A 20,934-nucleotide genomic window follows, 5' to 3' on the forward strand; every position below is an offset into this window, starting at 1 on the left:
CACTCTCCTCCCCCTCCATATACGTACAATCCAGGAAGAGCCACGCCATATCCTTGGGTGGTCGTGCCTACAGGGTTGGTGGATGGGGCTGGATGCTCAGACTCCTCTAGAGAGATAATGGGGGTGACAAGCCGGAGCCTACTTGGGAAAGGTAGATGGGGCTTCATGGGGTATCATTGCCTGGACCTCCAGCACTATGTGCCTGCAGTTAGGAGCCTCCTTCCAATTCCCCAGATCTTCCCATCCTTCTGCCACAGGAATACCAACATTAAGCAATAACTTTCCTAAACTCTCCAGGGGAACCTCTCCCAAGCCCGATGCCTGTGACACCAAAACTGGCCTTGGAGCCCAGCGTTGAGACCCTGACCCAATTTTGCTTCTTTGGGTGAAGGCCTCAGAGTAACTGTCCCTTCTCTGTTCCCAGAGTTAGAAGGGCCCTATTACTATAGTGAAAGGGGATGGTTCCCGACTTGGGGAGATCTGAAAGTGAGGGCAATGTCCCTTTGGCTAGGCCTGCTGGAACCCAGACTGTCCACAAATGTGGCAACTACTCCAGTGGGTGTTCTATCTGGGAATCTGAATGGGATGAGGTTGGAGCTGTTGGGCCAGATCCTTCCTCTCCCCTAAACCATGGACTGCTGCCTTAGAAATAAGGAAGGCTTTTTGCTTCATTATTAAAAAGAGGTCAAATGCTCTGAAACTGCCAGTAGCCCTGGACTACAGGAGGCTGGGCCTGTCTGGGTGAGCACAAGAATGACAGCCCACTCCAGCTGGCTCCATAGCTCATGGCTGACCTATACCTTGTGTTTAGAAAACCCATATCATATCAGCCCATTCCTGCTAAGTGTTGTGTACCGTGGGCCCAGCTCCATGCTAGGTACTGCAGGATAGACAGAGGCAGCCCAGATGCAGACCTTGCCTTTAGAGACCCTGGCCTGCATGCACTCCTCTCCTGCCCCCAGTTTCAGTCAAATAGGTATCTTCTGATAAAAGCCCAAGCCCACAAAGATTTAGGGACTTTCTTCTAGGACTATAATGAACGGGTTGGCCAGGTTTCCCCATGTCATTCACTGGAATTCTCCAGCCCTGTCAAGAGGCCCTGCAATCCAAAGGGCAGGAGGACAAGACTGGGCCTCACTACTGGGATCTGACCCGGGGGGGGGGGGGGGGGGGGGGGCAGGGGAGGATCAGCACAGATAAGCAGTGATTCAGGGACATAGGAGACTGTCAAAGCCAACACTCTTCCCTCATCCATGCTCCAGCTGCTGGTGCCACGACTAATCTGCATCCTGCAGGGAAGGCCACCACAAGGGAAGGGGCAAATCAGGTTCCACAGATTTCTGTGGGGTTAGTGGATGCCAGAAAGCTTGGGGGACTTGGCTGTCTTTTTGCAGAGCACTCTCAAGGCTGCCCAGCCCAAGCATCAGTATTGGGGCATCTCATGTCAAGGGCAGGAGTATGATGGTATGTGGCACCTTGTTCTCTTCCCAGATTTGTCTCAAAGTAGCAGCTATGCCCAGTGCTTTTCCAATTCCAGCTACCACGCACTGGCGTGTGGGGGGCCTGCCACCAGCCAGGCCAGCACTCTGGACAGGAACAGCCCCACTAAGGTACCGGGTCCCTGATTCCCCAGCCCCTATCCACTTTCCTCTCATTCAGCTCTCACTTCTGCTCAGGAAGGAACTATACACTCCATTTAGAGGGTCCATGCGGAACCAACTACCAATACATTAAATGCAGCCCTGTGCTCCATGGGACATGTAAACACTCTGTAAAGCATGTAGCAGGGTGCCAACAAGTTACATGAAGCTAGCAAGCACCATGTAACCAATAATATCACATGTAACCAACCCTGCTTGGTTAAACGATGTAAGCGTCGTTTAATGTAACATCTACCCCTACACCCTGTGTGAGACCAACCGGTACCAAGTCAGGTGATCAGATAGTCATGGGTAGCCTTCTTGTCCCACATGACCATGTATACCATGTAGCTACTTTTGTCACATGTTAACACCTGTGACCAATACGCTACACTGCCAATCACTGCAGTACATTACCAACACCATGTGTACAACCAGCACATTACAGAGCAACCACTGTACTCTGGTAGCCACCTGATGTCCTTGTACCTAGACATATCACCTGTCATCAGTATATACAACCATTTGTTGCAGTCAGAACCAACAAAAGGGACGTGGAACCCAAACGTCAGCCATAGCCAGTGTTCTTACTGACAGCCGTATAGGTCTTCCCTCTCAGCTCCCAGCAGAGCCCTGAGCTGGTGGCAAGATGTCCTCTTACAGGCCTTTGGACAAGGATGTCTCAGAACACACATGCAGTGAGCCCCCTTGGTGTGCTAGGATCCATACTGCACAGAGTGGGAGGTTCAGAAATAAGGAACAGCCTCAAGGACTGTTCTGATGGGCTCATGCTACACACACCTGACACCCACCTAAACATGTACACACACACAATAGCAAGATCGGCCTCCTGACTTCCTATAACACTCATTCTGGGAACATACTCCAGGTCTCTGCCCTAGAGTTCTGGGAAACCTTTCTCCCTGTCTGCTCCACAGAAAATGTCCATCAGCCCACAGACTGTGCCTACTGCCACAGAACTGGCAATATAGCCTGAACCCCCTAACAATAACACGGACACTGTACAGCCCAAGGGCAACAACCATCAAGCCAGCACCCCACGGCCACTCTCTTCAGGGACACTCAGCCTCAGATTTCCTGCAAAATGGGAGTGCTGCATTCAGGATGCCTTGAGGCCCACATGCAAGGTCTGTGGCCATTAGCCCCATACACAGCCCTGTAGCTTAAGGCCCCCTTCCAGTGCATCTTCTCAGCTCAGACCCCATTCCTAGCTTCAGCATTATTAAGCTTATCTGAGTTGCTGGAAGCTGAGGGAAGGGGATGCAGACTTTCCCAGAAGGAGGCCCTTGATTAACTGCTTTATCAAGGCTGTAGCAGGTTAAAGACGAAGGATGCCAGGGATGAAAGGCAAAGGCCCCGTCATTCTTGGTCTCATTCTAATAGGAAATTCACTAAAGGGCTGGAGTTATGCCGAGATCCACCTGGCGACCCTCTGGCTCACCTCACCCCAGTGGCCCACAGTGGTTCTGTGTGGTCAAGGACTCCTCAGCCTGGCAGATGTAGCAAAGATAGGCAGTTGTGATGACAAGGAAAGGATATGGGTCTGGTAGGTGCGACCTGAGTTGACCCAGCTCTGCCACTGACTCCTTGTATAACCAAAAGCAAGGCCAACAAGCAGGACTCAGATTCCCATCTGGGAAATGAGGACAACCATCCTTGCTTCATACAGCTGTGAGAATGCAAGAAGAGGAAAGATTATACTATAAGTACATCCTATCTGAAGCTTTCCTTTGGTCATATGAAAGGGTGAATCACATTCAGGTCAGGTGGCAGAGTGACAGTGATATTGTAGGCAGCCTCAGCTCCTCCCTCTGCGCTGGACATGGCCTTGTGTAGCAGCTGAGACACTCCCAGAGCCCCTTCTCCTATAGCTCAGCCCCACCCAGCTGACCTACTTCCCCTGTCAGGCTAGCTTGGCTCAGGCCAGTTCTTAGCTCTTGGGATGATCTGCCCCTGCCCCCCTTTACCCCAAGGACCTGGGAACCCTACAAGTTCAGCCAGACAGATCAGGGTATGTTCTGCTCCCTCTGGCCTCAGCTGTACCATGGTGGCTTGTCATGGAACACCTAGCTTTCCTTTTCCTTCAACGATCTAGGCCCGTGGTGGGTCAGGATCACCACATGGGTGGGTGCACAAGGCTGGGCAAAATGAAGGCGTGGCAGGGGCAACTCTGGAGCACTAGGTATTAACTGGCTCTCCTACTCTCCAAACAGCTCAGTAACAAGTCCCTTGACAGAGACACAGCAGGCTGGACCCCCTACAGCTATGTGAACGTGTTAGGTCAGTAGTGGTCCCCTGCCATCATGCTGCACCCTGTTCTCCTCCTCTACATTGAGGTGTTGGGGGGCGGGTGGGGGGGCTGTCCTAGCTCTGAGAGAGAGAGTTAGTAGACAAATCCTGAGCATGATTTCCCCCAGGAGAAAGGGTATGGGGAGGAAACCCAGGTCCCTATTTCAGCTCTTATAAGCAAACGAAGCCTAGAACCTTCTTCATTCCTATACTAGGGGAAGAGGGAGAGAGTGGCTATGACCCAAGGACCAGGGAGACAGCTAGGGCCCCAGATGTGGGGATTCCAGATGGAGGCAAAAGATGCAGTCACCATCAGGAAAAGGAACCCCTGCCTGGCACAGTTACTACTAAGGTACCACTTTCAAGGGTTTCTTCCCTCAGCCCACTGCTCTGGCGGGTAGGGGAGGGAAGCGTGGGCAGGGAGTGAGAGGAAGCAAGGCTGATAGCCTGAGCACTAGCAAATCCCCCTGGTCCTGCTGGCCCAAGCCCCTTTAGATGCTACACAAAAAAAGCCGTAATTCTTTCCAGCATGTCCTGCCTTGTCCCTCATCCCCCACCTTTCCTCACTACTACCATACCAGGGCCCTGGGAATAATGGCTCCTCCCTGTCATTCCTCACTAGACTCCCATTTCCAGATCAGTGCCCTGGAGGCCAGGTACCCGCCCGAGGACTTCTACATTGAACTTAGACACCTCAGCCGCCCCGCTGAGCCACACTCGCCAGGTTAGACCCCCAGCCCTACCCTCTATCTCTGGGCCCTTAGGCTCGCATACCAGTCTAGACCCAGCACCTGCCCTGACTCCCATTCCTGCCTCTTGTTTGACTCACCCCCATTGCTCCCAAAACTCTCTCTGTTGAGCCCCACTTCTTCCTGACATTAGTCACAGCCCAGTCCCCTAACAAATGAAACCTGTTTGGATCCCCCATCACCCCTTTTGTTCCCATCATGGTCTGTGGATGTGGACAAATTATGACTAGTATTAGGTAAAGGGGACATAAAGTAGTTGCATTCCCTGCAATACAATTCAAAACCATTGAGAAATGACCTGGGAACGGCAACACCTTTGGGGGGGGGTGGGGGGTCTCTGGGTATGGATGACAAAGAGTTGTCTCTCTGGCCAAAAAGCCCAAATGTCACCCAGAGAGAGAACCTAGACTCACCCATGGCCCAGGCCAAACTCTCATAGATCCTAGGGTAGGGGTGTCAAGCAGATCTGTAGAGGTTGAGGCAGAATGTGTCAACCAACATCCTCTGTGCTCATGTATTAAGTTCAAACTTGGTGTCCTGGGCAAGTTACAAGAAAGACTTGGAAAGTCAGCCCTGCAATGGGAGTATGTGTGTAGGAGTTACAGAAGGAGGTACTATAGGGATGAGTGCTATGAATGAACAGAGAATGCGGCCTCCCTAAAAGTAGCCCATTTAGGGCAGGACCTTAGCACACTGGACAACTGGGCCTGAGTTCAGGCTCTAGCTGGTTTCTAGAACTCAAGGGAAATGCAGCTCTACCAACCCCTGCAGGTCCCTGGGTCAAATAACACTAACAAGACTGGAGATTCTACATTTATCTGCTGGTTGAGTAGGCGTGGGCTGCAAAGATCCTGAGCCTGTGCCCAGGAGACTGTGCTCTTGGCTATGGAGTCCCTGGCAGTGTGCAGGGCATTCAATAACCCCAGCAAATAACCGCCCCCCCAACCCCCCTGTATCTCTTTCCACATGGGAGCATCCTCTGAGCTCTCACTCTTGAACCAGTATAGCCAGAGCTACCACACAGTCTTTTGACTTATACTCAGGCAGGCCAATGGGAGACAATACTTAAGGAGATCTGGGCTCTAGTTGCAACTCAAGTTCTCGCTTGCTAGTGTGATCTCAGGCAAATCACTGCCCCTCATTGTGCCTGCTTCCTTTTCTATGAAAAGGGGAAAAGTTAACAGCCTAGCCTCCCTCTCTCAGAGAAGGCAAAGGAAGCCCTTGTCTGGTATAAAGTACTGAACTGATGCCAAGAACAGACTATTGCAGTCATGTTTCTGAAGGGCACAGGTACCTATAGGTCCTTTAGAAGAATAGCAAATGAGAAAAATTTGGACCTGGTTCTGCCCTATCACTCAGTAATGTGTGGAAGGCAGACAGATAGTAGACTCCTATAAATTCAATTTGGGAACTCTATGTGGGAAGGTATGGGGAGGTATCTAAACAGCAGTGGGTTGGTCTTCAGTGTCAGAAACTGGTAAGTGGAGCCAAATCGTATTTTAGTAAGCACTTGCTGCATGCCTCGCCTGGTGTTGTGTCCTCAGTTTAAAAAAAAAAAAAAAAAAAAAGGCTTTGACTGAGCTAGTATCATTACTGTCCCAAACTAAAAATGCCAGATAATTTCTTTTCTAGAATCAATGGCAGCAAAGAACCTGAGCTTGGTCCCTGAGGCTGTATGTCCTGCCTATGGCTGGAGCTCAGGACTATGTACTGTGGGAACCTAAGATAAACTGTGACAGCCAAAAGAGAGAAAAATCCTTAGGATTGAAAAACACTGGTAATACTTTTCAAAGACAGCTCTCAATTAGGTGCAAATGGTCCACTCAAAAGAATGGGTAACTAAAAACTGACTGGATGGGAATGACTGCACATCCTATAAAGATTAATCAAGAACCTCAGCCACTTGTCCACCTCCCTCTCTGGGTCCCTTCAGTCAAGTTTCAGATCCAAGAGAGGCAGGACCAGAGGTGAGAGGTAAGAAACAGTCTTCAACACTATTCTAAAATCCAATCAAAATTAGATTTGGAATATCATGCACCTTTTCCCTGAGCTAAGACTGGTTCTGATTCATATGCTATACTTTCACAGCCTGGAACTTCACTTATAGTGACTGCAGGTGGCATCAGAATTGTCTTTGATCATCTGGAATACGTTCCCCTCAGAGTGAAGGTTAAAGAGGAGGAATGCTGAATATGCCAGGGGGCGCTGTAGTTCACCATTAATACTTATGAGCCTTTTAAGAATTCCTGTATGGTCAAAATGGTTTTGAGTAGATTAAACTCAGAATAATTTTCGGGCACTATAGAACTATTTTCTGGGTAGGGGAGAAAGAAAGAAAAAAAAAAAAGAAGAAAAAAGAAAAAAAAAGAAGCTAACAACACATGCAATCTAAATAAACCTCACCCCCTTATTTTTCTTATACTATTTTTCTGCAGGTGCTTGTGGAATGGATAGACGTCAAAACACATACATTATGGACAAAGGCTTCAAAGGTAGAGTATCCAATCCTGACGTCCCATTAGAAGGGCTTAGGAAGATAAAGAGTGCAGATCTGAAATGGCCAGGAATTCTACCAGAGAAAAACTGTGCATCTCTTCCCCTACCCCCCCAAAAAGTTAAAAGACCACAAGACCTGGGGCTGCTGGGTAGCTGTGCCCAGGAAGAACAACTATAATGAATTCATCTTTCGATTTCAGTTGCACCTGCTTAGCAAATGCTGTGGGTTTTTTATAGATGCCAACTAAATGTCTTTGGAAATGTAGAATGTCATTATCCAACCAATTAGTACGAGTTAAATTGATTAAAAAATCTGAAATAAAGTCAATCTACCTGCCCCAGAGGCCTCCTGTCATTGCACTGGTAAGGAACGCCACCTTGCACTTGCTGGCTTTTTGGGGCACAAGGAATGAAAATGATACCCTAATAGATCTCTCCCTCAAGAGATCTCTGCCCCTAAGAACAGGGAAGCCAGGACCAATCCCAACACATGGGAACTGCAAGTCGGATCATTCTTCTAGGAAATCTACAGGTGAAGCCATGATGAAAGGTCAGGTCCTGCCCCTGGGCTTAGGTCCTAGGTTTAAATGACAGAATATGTGAAATAGGCAGCTTTGGAACTATGTTACTTATTACTGTCACTTATTAACTGTGACCTTAGAGGTCTCTAAGGTCCAGTTTCCTCATCTGCAAGGTTGGGATAATTATGCCTGTCTTATTGCCTAACAAGGCTGTCATAAGCATTCAATAAAATCATAGATGGGAAGCATTTTTGCATATCATAAAGATTGTACCTTGTCTACGGCCATGCCGCCTTGAACAAGCCCAATCCCATCTGATCTTGGAAGCTAAGCAGGGTTGGGCTTGGTTAGTACTTGGATGGGAGACCACCTAGGAAGACCAGGCGCTGTAAGCGTAAAAAATAAGGGATTGTAAGCTGACAAGGTCCTTGCAATCTGTGAGGTCAATGAAGGCTTGCCTTGCCTAAAAAACAACAACAACAACAACAAAAACAAAGATTGTACCAATGCGATAGGGCTATCCTTTTGTCTGAGGTCCATTTAAGAGTCTCAGCCAAACCGAGTAAGAGATGACTGACAGCAGAGATCTCAATTGATATCCTAAACCTAGCTGTGTACCAGAATCACCTGGAAAACTTGCTGAAAAATACAGATGTTCACACCCCATCACCCCAAGATTCTGATGCAGATCTAGATTGGGGCCATGGAATCTGCATTTGCACAGAGTACCTCAGGGTATCCTTATATACAGCATATCACCCAACTAACACTTAGAAACCACTGGTCTAGACTGACCCAGATTTTTCCTGGATTACTGCTCTGATCTTTCAGACACGACCGTTTCCTAACGAAGGAGAGCTAGTTGTCCACAGCCCTTAGTGGGGTGGCTGTTAGAAATGGGGTGGACTAGGGGTGGGTAGCGGTGTTAAGAATTGTAAGAATTGTGTTCTGAGCAAGAGAACAAGGGCAAGTCTCTATCAGCACGTTAGGATGTGTACCACTCAAGAGAATGACCTGAGACAAGAGGTCACCCTAGGCTTCTAGGCAGCCAAAGGACACTATTCCCTTGGGAACATCATTCTGGCAAGTTTCTGTGAGTTTTGACTTAAACCATCCAAATGAAAGCAAGCACCATTAGAGTAGGTAAGGCTAAATACAGAAAAGACAGCTCTACTCTTTAGCATTGACTTGGGACCTCAGTTTCTGTCTCAAAAGAGGCATGGGGATTTGGCAGAAATATTAAGAAAAATATTCCAGCTCTGAGAATATGCACAACTCAATTGTAAATAAGCTCAGACAGGCCTAGACACCTCAATAAATGAGAATACAATTTTCCTATGCACTTCGTGGTCCTGCACCTTGTGATTAGAGTAGCTACTGTCAGACTCACAACCATAAATGTAACACAAAGCTAAGGAGAGCATTGTCTCTACCTTAGTGTCATTCATTCCTCTTTTGTGGAATTATACATTTGAGCCTTTTTGAATGCAGATTTTGTTTCATGACTCTGTAAATAATTAAAGAATAACTGTAGCCAATCAGAAAAGAAGACTATATAGGCAAATGTACCAACAGGTGTTGGGAACCAACACATCAGAACAAGAGAATTCAAAAAGAGGGAAAATGGAATGTCACATTTCAAAACTTTACAGAAGTACTTATCAAAGACATGGAATAAACTCCAATAACCAGCTGAACTCCCAAATAAACACTTAATAAACTAGTTTGAACAAGGAATGAAATTACTTCCTAAAACTACTGGGCCAGTCAGAACCACTAAGAGTGGAGAGTCTAAGTGTTCTCTGAACTCAATAGGAAAGAGCCATGGTCTGGGAGTTAAAAGACTTGGGTTCTAGTCCTAGTTTTCTTGCTGTGTGGTGCTAAGTCAGTGTTTTCTGGGATCCAGATTTCTTCCTCTACTGGGACAGTGTTGTACTAGGACCGCCTAAAGCCCTTTCCAGCTTTGACATGCTAAAAGTCATTAAGTCGATGCTCCCTTTCAGCTGTTACTTACTGAAGACTTCCACTCACTGTCATCCCAGAGGTCATGTGAGACTACTCGCACTGCTGTGCTAACCTCGTTTTAGCTCTTCATCATTTGTCTCCCTTTCTCCCCCTCAGTACAATGATCCTGCAACAAACTGCCTCATGTTCAATTTCTTATCAGGCATTCCTAACTGCTGTAGAAGAAATTGTCCTCAAACCTCTCCATCACCTTTATGATCCTGAAATCCTGGGTCCCACTGTTGCTTCCACTCTCCCCACCTGTATGCTCCTTGGAAATCTAACCAAATCTCTTCTCATAGTCACCTTAGGTTCCAAGGTAGTTAGGAGCCCATTGACAGTCTGAAAACTTCTTTAGCTAATGTGGTTCTCTTTTTGACCCTGAGATCTCCCCTTCTCCCCCATATCTTTGTCCCCCAGTCAAGAGAAGGATGCTAACTTAGGGCCCAGGAAAAGGCAATGTAGCCTTCTAACAGTAGTAATCAGCTAAGAAGTAAGCAATGGTCAGTGCCTAGGTTTTCCTCAACAGTGAAATACTGGCCTTAACTAGATGTTAGTGTGAACCCATAGGCCTGGGTAAGTTCAGATCCCACACACAAGGTGGCCTTGGAAAGTCACTTCCCCCTCTGCATTTGCTGCTTCCTTTTATAAAATGAAGATGTTTACATTAGCTCGTTTCAGAGGCCCCTTCTGATAGCATATGGCTATGTCATTTTGGGGAGATAGGAACTAGTTGAGAGCCAATGCCAGGGCATTATAGGGCTAACTAAGCCTTTAGTATTAATGCTAATTACAGATCAAGGAGGAGTGACTCACCAGAGCTTGGGTAGCCTTGGTTGATGCTTCCCCTTTCCTTGCACAATGCCCCAGTGCAGGGACTGGCGTGGGGGTAGGGTGGAGCTCTAAAAGAATGAGGAAGTATCTTAGAGCAGCTGGTAATTCTTCACCCTTACCCTGCCCCAGTCCCACTTCTCCCTCCTTCTGGGCAAGCAGGTAGATGACTAAGCTGGAGAAAAGTGTAGCTTCCTGAAGTAGTTTTCCAGCCTGCCTACCCCTTCCCCAACTTGCAGTTCCCAGAAATAAGTCCAGATTATTCCATAATTCAACTTTCTCCCCCCAACACCTCAACACTCCTTTGTGTTTACCACTGGCTCCTTTGCAGATGATACAGCTTCTCCCTGAGACTAATCCCCTCCCCCACAATCCCAACTTCTCTTTTATCCATTTAGGTGCATTCCCTGCTGCAGAACAAAAAAAACCCCCCAAAAGTTGGAAGCAGCACTGACTTTTCTGGTGGAAATAAGGAGAGACACTGTTGGCTGGCTCAGGCTCTTTTAGGCATTGAGTTAAAGTCAAGGCTCTCCCTCTGCCATAACTGAATCAATCAGTCACGGGATATCCACAAAAAGCTTAGAGTTTCCGCCTCTCAGCGGGGCCTCAGATAAAAGGTGTTCCTAGTTGAAGGTAAGGTGAAGCTGCTGTAGTTTACACTTAGGGATGGAGAAGAGCACAGGGTAACAAGATGTGAGGGAAAAATCCCTTAATTGGGTATCAGAAGACAGGGGTTGAGTCTTAACTACTTACTAATATTAAGCAAACTTTAGGAGCTTCAGCTTCCTCATTTCTAAAGTATTAATACTAGTCCTTCCTGCCCAGCCTCCTTCAGAGATGTAACAACTTTCAAAAAACCTAACCAGAAAGACTAGCTATATGTGCCAAAGTGAGCTATCGCTATTCATTAAGTTTCAGAAAATATACAGCTGAGGCAGCTGCCAAAGTCAAAGGATGTAGCTGGGAGGAGAGGAGGTGAAAGTGTTAGGACTTTTCAGGAGATAGCCCTTCTTCAAGCAATTCCAGGCCTCAGCTTCAAAACAAGCAGTCATACTGCTCCCTGGCTAGTAAGTTCAGAACACCCAAACTGGGACCAACAAGCCATTGCTACTAAGGTTCCTGGACTTATCCCCACTCCTGTGTTCGAATAAACAAAGTACTTACTTACTAGAGGCAAATCTACTTCACTCAGGGCAGGCTGTGGCCCAAGACTCGCAACCACCTTTCCCCCATGTGAGCCTCACCAGCAGCTGGGGTGATCCAGCCTCCCTTTAGTCCTTGCTGGGGCTGCCTGGGACTGCTCATTGTGTAGCAAGAATATTATCTCCTCTCCAGGGTTTCTACTAGAAAGAGGAGACAATCTAAGAGGGGACCAAGCCAACGTCCCGCTCCACTGTGGACTAAGTTGTGATGGAAAAGTGTTCTGGCCCTGGTTCTAGAGCTTGCTTTGCTACTGATGAGCAGTGTGGCTCTGGGGAAGTCACTTTCCCACTTTAAGCCTCAATTTCCTAAGCAATAAAGGGAGGAGGGAATAATAGTATTGCTCTACCTACACCGGAGGCTATTATGAAGATTTGAAGGAACTAATGAGTCAAAGTACTTTTGTACAAGATTTGAAGAAATTTTACCTGCTGAAACAGACATCAATAACTTGACACTAATGGAAAAGTAAATCCCCTCCCAACCAGTCACCTGTTAGAGAAAAGACTACTCGTAACACAAATACACCTCAACTACTTTAGCCACATGGAGTGTTCTGTTCTGCTCTCATTGGACCAAGGTACATCTAGTCACCCTTTGAGTTATCACTTTCACTTTTTCACATTTCCATTAATCTCACAAGTTAGAAGCAGAAAGCATAAATTCGTGGTGGTTCTAGTGAAAGATCATCCAATAATATCACCTTCTGCTACTACTCGTAGAAATTTAGAGCTAAGAGCCGACTGAGATCACTCTTGACTATCAAGTCCTTGCAACTCAAGTGTTGTTTCTAGACCCCCTGGCAGGCACGGCCTCACAGACAGATGAGGGCCAGAGCTGCCAGATTACACAAAGAGTAAGAGTAATAAAGTCTTGACTCACTTGGGACAATCTACAGGAGGCAGTGATCTTCTCCAAAAGAGGAATGATGTAGAGTTGAAGGGAGGGCTATCCTTTCAGTCACTCGTGACTCTCAGTCACAAGAGGACTTTCTCCAGTGGAGCTACGGTTACCTGGCTTAATATTTTTAGAAACTAGCTTGCATCCTTTTGTACCCTAACATACTCTGAAGTTTTGGGGCTGAGCATGCCTGAGAGGTGGCAGGAGAGGAAGCGTGAGTTCTCCTAGTATCAGAAAAGTTACTACTAAAGAGATTTTGTTTAACATTCACGAGAACTGGGGTAAATGACCCAAGAGGATACACTGCAGGCTTGCTAGAAAACAGGAATTTTCTGAAGGCTAGCTTGAGATCCAGGTGCTTCTGACAGCTGTTACACTTCTGTATGCCACCACCTCTGATCACGAGCTTCCCAAGAGCAGGGATGCAGCTAGTTTGTTGCTGTAAGGTTGCCAAATTGCTTACACCTGTGCCAACCCACCCCCGCCCCCCAACCTCTTCTTCTGAACTTAAGCTTCTTAGTCATCAAAAAGAATTTAGAAGGATGATATCGCAGAAAACACACAGGCCAAGGAGTCCCAAGGCATGGATTAAAGTCTTGGCACTGCTATACTGAGCTGTGTGACCTTAACCACTTCATCTCTTCATCTCTCTGGGCCTTCATCCTATAAAATGCAAACTATCAACTATCCTTTCAGGATTTCATAAAAATTAAATTGCTGTAAAAGCCATTATAAATATCTTGAAATAGTCTTTCTGGTGCTATACCTGACTACTAAAAACAAAAATGTTCCTATCCCTCCAAAAACAAATTTCTTTAGAAAAAGAACTCTGCCTACCCATTAAAGTACTCTACATTACTTAAGAAGTAAATCTTCAACTACCACAGGCTTTTACAGCTCCAGGATCATGAAAGCGCATGAATTTGACTGCAGTCTGCTTCTGGTATTTAAATTAAGTCTTATGTCCTTGCTTGTCCTAAGAAATTTCTCTTGCCTTGCAGATTACATGAAAGAATCCGTGTGCAGTTCTAGCACTTGTTCCCTGAATAGCAGTGAAAACCCTTACGCCACAATTAAGGACCCACCCATCCTCACCTGCAAGCTTCCAGAAAGCAGCTATGTAGAAATGAAGTCACCTGTGCACAGAGGGTCTCCGTACACAGATGTGCCATCCTTGTCGACATCTAATAAAAATATATATGAAGTTGGTAGGTGTCTCAAATAAGTAACTTAGTAAGATCAGGGCAAAAGTGCAGCATCTAAAGTAAAAGCAATCCCTTTCTCCACTTACCGTCTTGAAAACACACCTTTTATTCCTTTTTAAGGAATCGAGGTGAACTTTCTTCCCCAGGACTGCCCTCCTCCCTCATGCAGGAAATCAAATTCTTGTGCCAACTCTGCTTTAAAAAAACAAACAAACAAACAAACAAACAAATCCACCAGGACTAATATGAAGCAGAAATACTGGGCGTGGGTACACACACACTTCAATTGATATAAATCCCGGTTTAAAAAAGAAAACAATTAACAGACATTAACTTTCTAAGTCGCCTTCTCCTACTTTCTCCTAGTTTGTCCCTGGGCTCACTGATAAGACCCCTACACCTCTGGGATATTCTAAATCTCTTGGTTTTGACCAGAGCTTGGGATTCTCACAGCGCACTCCCATTTTTCATCTCTTGAGCATGTCTCAGTCCTAACCCTCACATATTTATCACAGATTTACAAATCCCTGGCTTCTTTCCCCACCCAGTTAAATAGAATTCTCGTTCCCACAACAAAGCAACCAAAGCTAATCTGTTCTCTGAACTCATTTTTCACTATATTCCTTAGAGCCCACAGTCAGTGTGGTCCAAGAAGGTCGCGGTCATAACTCCAGCTATATCCAGAATCCATACGACCTACCTAGGAACAGCCATATTCCTGGTCATTATGACCTCCTCCCAGTAAGACAGAGCCCTGCCAATGGGCCCTCCCAGGACAATCAGTCTTAAGAGGGATAAGCTTCTCTCTTGCAATGTGCTCTGCTGAATATTCTCTGACTCTGAAAGAAGACAATCCCTTGACTTGAAATAATGGTACAGACTGACTCCAGCTGCGTGTTAGTTATTACTTTCACCTGGAACTAAAGAAGAGCTTCCAAATGAGACTGGGGTAATTGTTCAAAAGGTCTGTTCACAAAGGCAAATCCTATCACCCATCCACCCCCAATCCCAAATGCCCTGGATTATACAATCTTTTAAAACATTTAGGATACAGCTACTTATTATCAACATGAGCTAAATATAGCTAAATATATTTATTTATATACTTAATTATCTAAAACATAATGCTTAGAAAGCATGTAGAATAGGTTTTACAAACCTTCCTAAGAGGGAAATGGGGACTGGGGAGGGAGGAGGATTACTTTAAAACACCTGAAATGTATTATGTACTTTTGGTTGCTGTAACCATCAACATCTGTTTGATTACCTAAGATAATTAATGCATAGACACAAACTGTGCTAATATTGTTCATCAAGTACCTGTACATATATGTCTGGTCCATCAAATTACAACAACCAAGATTACAAAGTTTAGTAATATAGTCTAATGCTGACAACTTCAATTTTTTAAAATAACTTTAATAAATACAAATTAATTTTGCCTCTTCTGCCCCTGCTGGTAGTAGGAGGGGAAGAAAAGTTTCCAAAGTGTAGCAGCCTCTTTCAGTCTACCACAGTATTTCTAGGACAGCTTTACCCAATCTTGCCAATTTGAAGTTCCAGAACACTGCAAGTCAGTCCTGGCCTTGTCATATCTCATTAGTGTACCTAACACCTGAGTCACTCCATGGGAAAGAAGATTCTGAGATGCTGCTTTAAGCAAGCAGGCAGTCAGACTGTTAAGAATTAAGTGTCTCTAAAAATGGCTATTTGGCCTTCTAAATTTATTTGGTTGGCATTCCTTGACTTAGAATACTTGCTTTCAAGCATTTTTTTTTCATAAATCTTGAGCTTGATGTAATATGGAACCTAAAAGTGTAGATGAAATTAGACAAAAGTGAACATAGCAAGTTTAAATTAATTAAAGTACATTATACTTTTTGATGGAACTAAATTGAAATGATGAAAGAATGGACTGTAATTGGCTGCTGTAACATGATGTAAAAACCTTATAGTAAACAGCACATAAGGATATGAAGTGCTTGTACCTTATCAGCTACCTTAAAACCACTACCTACTGAGATAATCAAAACTGAATTACAATGAGCTAATGCTCCAGATCCCACTATTCAGATGTGTCTATGCCTTCCAATACTAATGAACACAGGTAAACTCAGGCTCAGATGAGTCAAAGGTGGAGCCAACTCCCAAGCCTGAAAGAGGAGGACCTTCTCACAAGAATTAAAAGACCAAAAGGGCAAACCGAGGAAACTGCTGGCCACCTACACACCACTCCATTCTGTTAACAGTCCAACCAGTAAAAATACTTCCAAAAAAGTATATAGAAGAGGAACTAAATGACTACAAAGCTGGAATAGCTGCTACAGGAATGTGGGAGTTCTGAAGCCCTTGATACAAATTGGAAGTGTGCCATGGAACCCATTATTTGGGCAATAACCAGCAAAAGCAAGAAAAAAAAATGAGTAAACACCCCCTTCCCCACTTCACTCAAGGCTTAAGCAAATGTTACTGTTAGGGAAAAAATATCTAATACTTACATGAATGCTGCATGTGTGCATGGGAGCAAGTGATCAGCAATAGCAAATTTACTTTCCAAAAAAAGCCTTATTAAAATATAAATACTAGAAAATTACTTTGTAGACCCAAGTAAATATTTCTCATACATATGGAGAAAGAAATATAGATGAGAGACTTACCTCAGTACTTCAGGGCAGCAAGTGCTCAATTATCTTTGTGAAGCAAGGATCAAGAATCGTGGCGAAGTCAGATCAGCAAAGAGAAACTTCATATCACTCCCAGGTTTTATCTTCTCCCCTTACCCTGCATGTACAGTAATGGCTGCCTGGCGAACTGCAAACAAGCAGCATCACTCAAGTTTCAAGTTTCACCTCTTTTTTGCCGACTATCTTCTGGGCAAAATTGAGCAAGAGGTGGCATGGTGGAATTGCTAAAGCACTGGGTCAAGAGATCGAGTATTGCTTGCCCTATCTGGGCTTTTCCCCCTCCATGTGTAAAAAAAAAAGGGGGTGGGGGAGAGAAGCACAGAGGGATAAGGGAACACTAACAACCTTTCAGCTCTAGCATTCTGATTTTTAAAGAAATGTATCACAAATCAAATCAGACAACACAGGAAAAGGGAAAGACAGAGGGTGTGATTAATCTCTGGTGACAACAGCTGTCTTCACATATCTAAGAATTACTGGTAAACAACATTTCAATCTTACAGAGCAACTGTTAGGAACTTGTCTAGCACCGTCACAAATAGGGTCATGGTCAACCTAAACATGGGCACTGTGCAGTTTATTGGCAACTTGGAAAGATCTGTTCAATTATTTTACAGAAACTAAGTTTTCACAACAAGTGATGTGCATATAATGCGAATGAATAAAGAAAATAATTATTGTACAATAGCATAAGTGAGACTATGAAATGGCAATACTTTTTTAAACAATCCAGATTTGTAATATATTTATTCACTGTGCAGAGGGATCATACCTTGTACAAAATAAAATTAATTTCTCAAACTAATTTATAGGAGTCCCTACTGTTGTGCTGCAAACCAAAAATGTGTCTATAATCTATACCTTAGGTGTAAGGGTAGAACTAATCTATGTTTTGTGTGGTCACTTTAAACAGCCGGAGAAGTGAAAATTATCCCAATTGATGCTTAAAGTTAAAAAGTTCTATTCTATCAAATTTATAACAAGAGTCTCTTCCTTTAAAGTAGTGAATGGGAGCAACATATTCGTAATTCATGTCCAAAAATTATTGAAAAAATCTCATCAACTTTAGTATAGAGAATTTTCCTGCTTTCACAAAGATTTGGACTGAAAGACAACTATTACAGCTTGTGCTCAGCTCCAGAGACACAAATAAGTCTATGGAATGAAATAAAGGCAAGTATATGGGCCACCTACTATACATAAGTACAACGAATAGTTTTCCACTAGTAGAAGTAGTCACCTATTATGGAAGTAATCAAACAGTACTCTGAGTGAGTCTGTTTTAGGACCTTTTAAAACATAACCTTGTGACCTAACTAGTAAAGCAGCAGCAGGATTGTTATAAAAGACAGATGCTAAAAAAGTTTATTGAATGCATTCAATGGTATAAGTTTAAAATTTTTCCTTCATACTTTCAAAGGCTTGTACATAATCCTCATACTTAAGTCAAATTAAAACCTTTCAACTTGTCAGTTCACAAGGCTTAGTGGATAATCAAAAGCTATTCCCATTTAATAAAATGGTTAAACAAGAATATATTTTTACTGGTTAGAGATTATTAAGACTCATTCAGAAAAGATCCTCCTACCAACAATCTCAAGGGCTGGAGCTTGACATCATGAAAGATAAAACACAATCAAGAGTTTTATAAAGCTAAAAAGCATATTTACTGAAAATAGTGTAAGATTACAACTTATAAAGGCTCAGAATACTACCCAATATCACAAATGAAAACTAAAGGCTGCAGGTTGTATACACAGTACTGAATACTCAAGAATGACACATTCTATTAGTCATTCATCTAACCAGGGGAAAGAAGAGGCCCATTTAATCAGTACGGGGCAAAAGAGAAGAGAAATCTTTCTTAGAAAAAGTGGACGGATACATAGGGATTCATTATACTATTATTTATAATTTTGTATATTTCTTAGTTATAATTTTTATAATTATTAATGAAAAAAATTTTAATCTGTATGATAATTCTCAGACTATAGCTCCTCAGGCTAAACTTAAATAAACCCTAGATTTAGATGATGATTCTTTATCACTCTGACATGGGGTTGTAGTGGGGGACAGATAGTAGGAATATAAATGTGAACAAAGCACATTCCTTGTCCTTGTGGATCTTACAATGTAGCAATTTCAAAAGGACAGGAAAAAATGGAGGGCCCTGGTAATTAGTGGAGTGCTGATTATACAGTTTCTTCCATGACTTGCAGAGCTAGAAAGACTCTGAACAGTGGTCCAATCCAAACCCACAGAAGGCAGCAAGCTCTGGTCTATAGCTACAGCTGTCAGATTTTTCCCCTCATTCTAGCTTCTGCCTCCCAAGACATTGTCCAGCCCAGCAGATGGCCCACCACAGAGTCTTAGGTAAGAGAAAACATGTGGGCCTGAGATCTTAGAAAGTACTGTTATTTAGGTATCCACTTAAATGTAACTGAGAATCCTGACATCCTCCTCCAGACCTGGTTTCATACCAAAGATAGCCTTACAGAAAGTGTTGCTTCCTGGGGATTCCCAAACTGTCCTGTTTCAGGCATGACCTTTTATAATATTCTTAGGTCCATATGATGAAATGCTTTGGCATAAAGGCTAGTACAATAGTCAGGAACTTCTTAAAGATAAGAAACCATACCACTTTCCTAGAGAGATTTGAGAAAATGGTATGCTGAGAGACTGGAAATTTTCAATAAGGGAATGGGTGCTAAAAGCAGTAATTTATTCATTGGGATGGAGATAATAAGATCTGAGATTTTGTATGTTAGGCAAAGTTCCACTGACTTAAACATAGGAAAGGAATCCTGTTGGCTACTAATTTTCACTATCATCACTGGTACTGGTAACACAGTAGTCACAGCTAATATACATGACATCTGTGCCAGAACCTACCCATTTTATGCTTAATAATGTTAAATAATGGAATTCAAATGTTTAGACTACTAATAGGTTACTATACTAACAGCCAAATAATGCCATTAACATCATGTGTGCACACGGTTCTGTTGGACAGCTAGCTCTGTGAACTGATCTACCTTTTTATTATAATAGGAATCTACCTTTTTGTAGATTCCTATTATAATAAAAAAATTAAACGCAAAATGTTTTTAAAAGTTCTCTCCCAGACATGAATATATTTTAAAGTATATATTAAAAGCCAGCAGAATTTGAACAGTTAAGAGTCAAAAATCAAGCGGTTCTCAATTTACAGTTGACATAGCAGCCAATCAAGCACTCCTCTCCCCTTAACACATACGGTAGTTTGATGCATACTGTTGAAATTGACAGTCATTTTGCAAATGTTCTGAAAGCGTTCATCTTATTTAATGGAGTTAACATGGAAATGAGGGTAACATTCTAATTAAGTTATAAGACCAAAAACATCTTGCAAAGTATACACTTGATTTTTACTTATCTATTAAATTTAGAGTTAGAATGTAGTACCTGAAGAGAGAGTTCATTCACAGAATTACTGAATTAGGGCTGGGATGAACCCAGAAATGATCTAATCCAGTCCCAGGTCCCCTCATTAACTGGAAGAAGGTTAAGGCTCAGATAAAATGACTACAAGAACTGTGACTAGAATCCAAGTCTTTGTTACTCAGTCCAGTGCTCTATTGTACCTAACACTTTCTACCTTTTAACTCAGAGAGTTTGCATATTTTCTGATATATGCCTAGTATAAAGGTCCTTTCAAATATTTTTTCTCTATCTTCCAATTCAGTTTTCAGAGAAATAGATATTTCAATTAAAATTATCAGACTAATGGTCTCCCTTACATAAATTACGCTGACCATACATTTTGTATTACTTTATTATTACCGCCAGCCTCCTACAGTTTGGGAAACACAACCGTTCTTTAAAACTGGACAATGACAACTCTAGTCTTTTTGGTATATTGTATAGGTGAATGGAAAAAGTGACCTGTAAAATCCCAGAAAAGGGTATGGCACCAGCACAGCACCAACCAGAAGGATAAAAGTTAGTCCTTTTCCTTTTAGCCCTAGTCTGGCTGTTATGTTAACCCATTAAATGATGTGGTGGAAGAAGACCCTTTCATGGTCTTTGTTCACTTTTTTTTCACTCAAGGAATAGATGTCATGCACAGTCTTTATACAAAATTCGTATTTTGTTTTGAAATCTTCTGCAAACTTATGATATTTGTGAAAAATCAAATAACCAATTTCCATTTTTCTCCTCTGTTTTAAAAAAAAAAAAGCTCAATAAATTGAAACCTAACAGGTTTTAGGATGAGTTTTTAAATATCCACCCAGTCTTTGAATTATTCCACTTCTGATGTTGGTCAAAATTATCTCAGTAGTAGTTTCATTTCTTTAAGATAGATGGAAGAGATTATCACAATAGCTCCACCACTGAGAGCATTTGTATTTTGT

General features: G+C 43.3%; 2 protein-coding genes and 1 pseudogene across 2 annotated transcripts in view; all 3 read left to right on the top strand.

Annotated features, from left to right (window-relative positions):
• MEGF11 (multiple EGF like domains 11) overlaps positions 1–17,373 on the top strand; it is a 242,991-nt gene extending 225,618 nt beyond the window's left edge. The window contains exons 18-20 of the mRNA XM_011386098.2: positions 7,135–7,191; positions 13,653–13,859; positions 14,485–17,373. Coding sequence (XP_011384400.1) covers positions 7,135–7,191; positions 13,653–13,859; positions 14,485–14,645 — 425 coding nt within the window. The 3' untranslated portion in view covers positions 14,646–17,373. The remainder of the gene's footprint in view (positions 1–7,134; positions 7,192–13,652; positions 13,860–14,484) is intronic.
• Positions 1,322–6,260, top strand: LOC111735831. The gene is made up of 4 exons (XM_023527291.1): positions 1,322–1,610; positions 3,875–3,941; positions 4,166–4,302; positions 4,573–6,260. Exons 1-4 carry the CDS (start codon positions 1,356–1,358, stop codon positions 4,807–4,809), a joined length of 696 nt encoding a protein of 231 aa, XP_023383059.1. The 5' UTR covers positions 1,322–1,355; the 3' UTR covers positions 4,810–6,260.
• LOC111735894 lies at positions 7,993–8,111 on the top strand (annotated as a pseudogene).
• Positions 17,374–20,934: the final 3,561 nt, after the last annotated feature.

This window comes from Pteropus vampyrus, unplaced genomic scaffold (genome assembly GCF_000151845.1).
Source record: "Pteropus vampyrus isolate Shadow unplaced genomic scaffold, Pvam_2.0 Scaffold15, whole genome shotgun sequence".
Taxonomy (NCBI): Eukaryota; Metazoa; Chordata; class Mammalia; order Chiroptera; family Pteropodidae; genus Pteropus; species Pteropus vampyrus.

Bases quoted from the DNA above. Each gene is read 5' to 3' on its own strand.
- LOC111735831 (XM_023527291.1), top strand. From the start codon at position 1,356: ATGCCAGAAAGCTTGGGGGACTTGGCTGTCTTTTTGCAGAGCACTCTC. The intron at 1,611-3,874 runs GTACCGGGTCCC...CTCTCCAAACAG, and splicing joins ACAGGAACAGCCCCACTAAG to CTCAGTAACAAGTCCCTTGA. The intron at 4,303-4,572 runs GTACCACTTTCA...ATTCCTCACTAG, and splicing joins CTGGCACAGTTACTACTAAG to ACTCCCATTTCCAGATCAGT.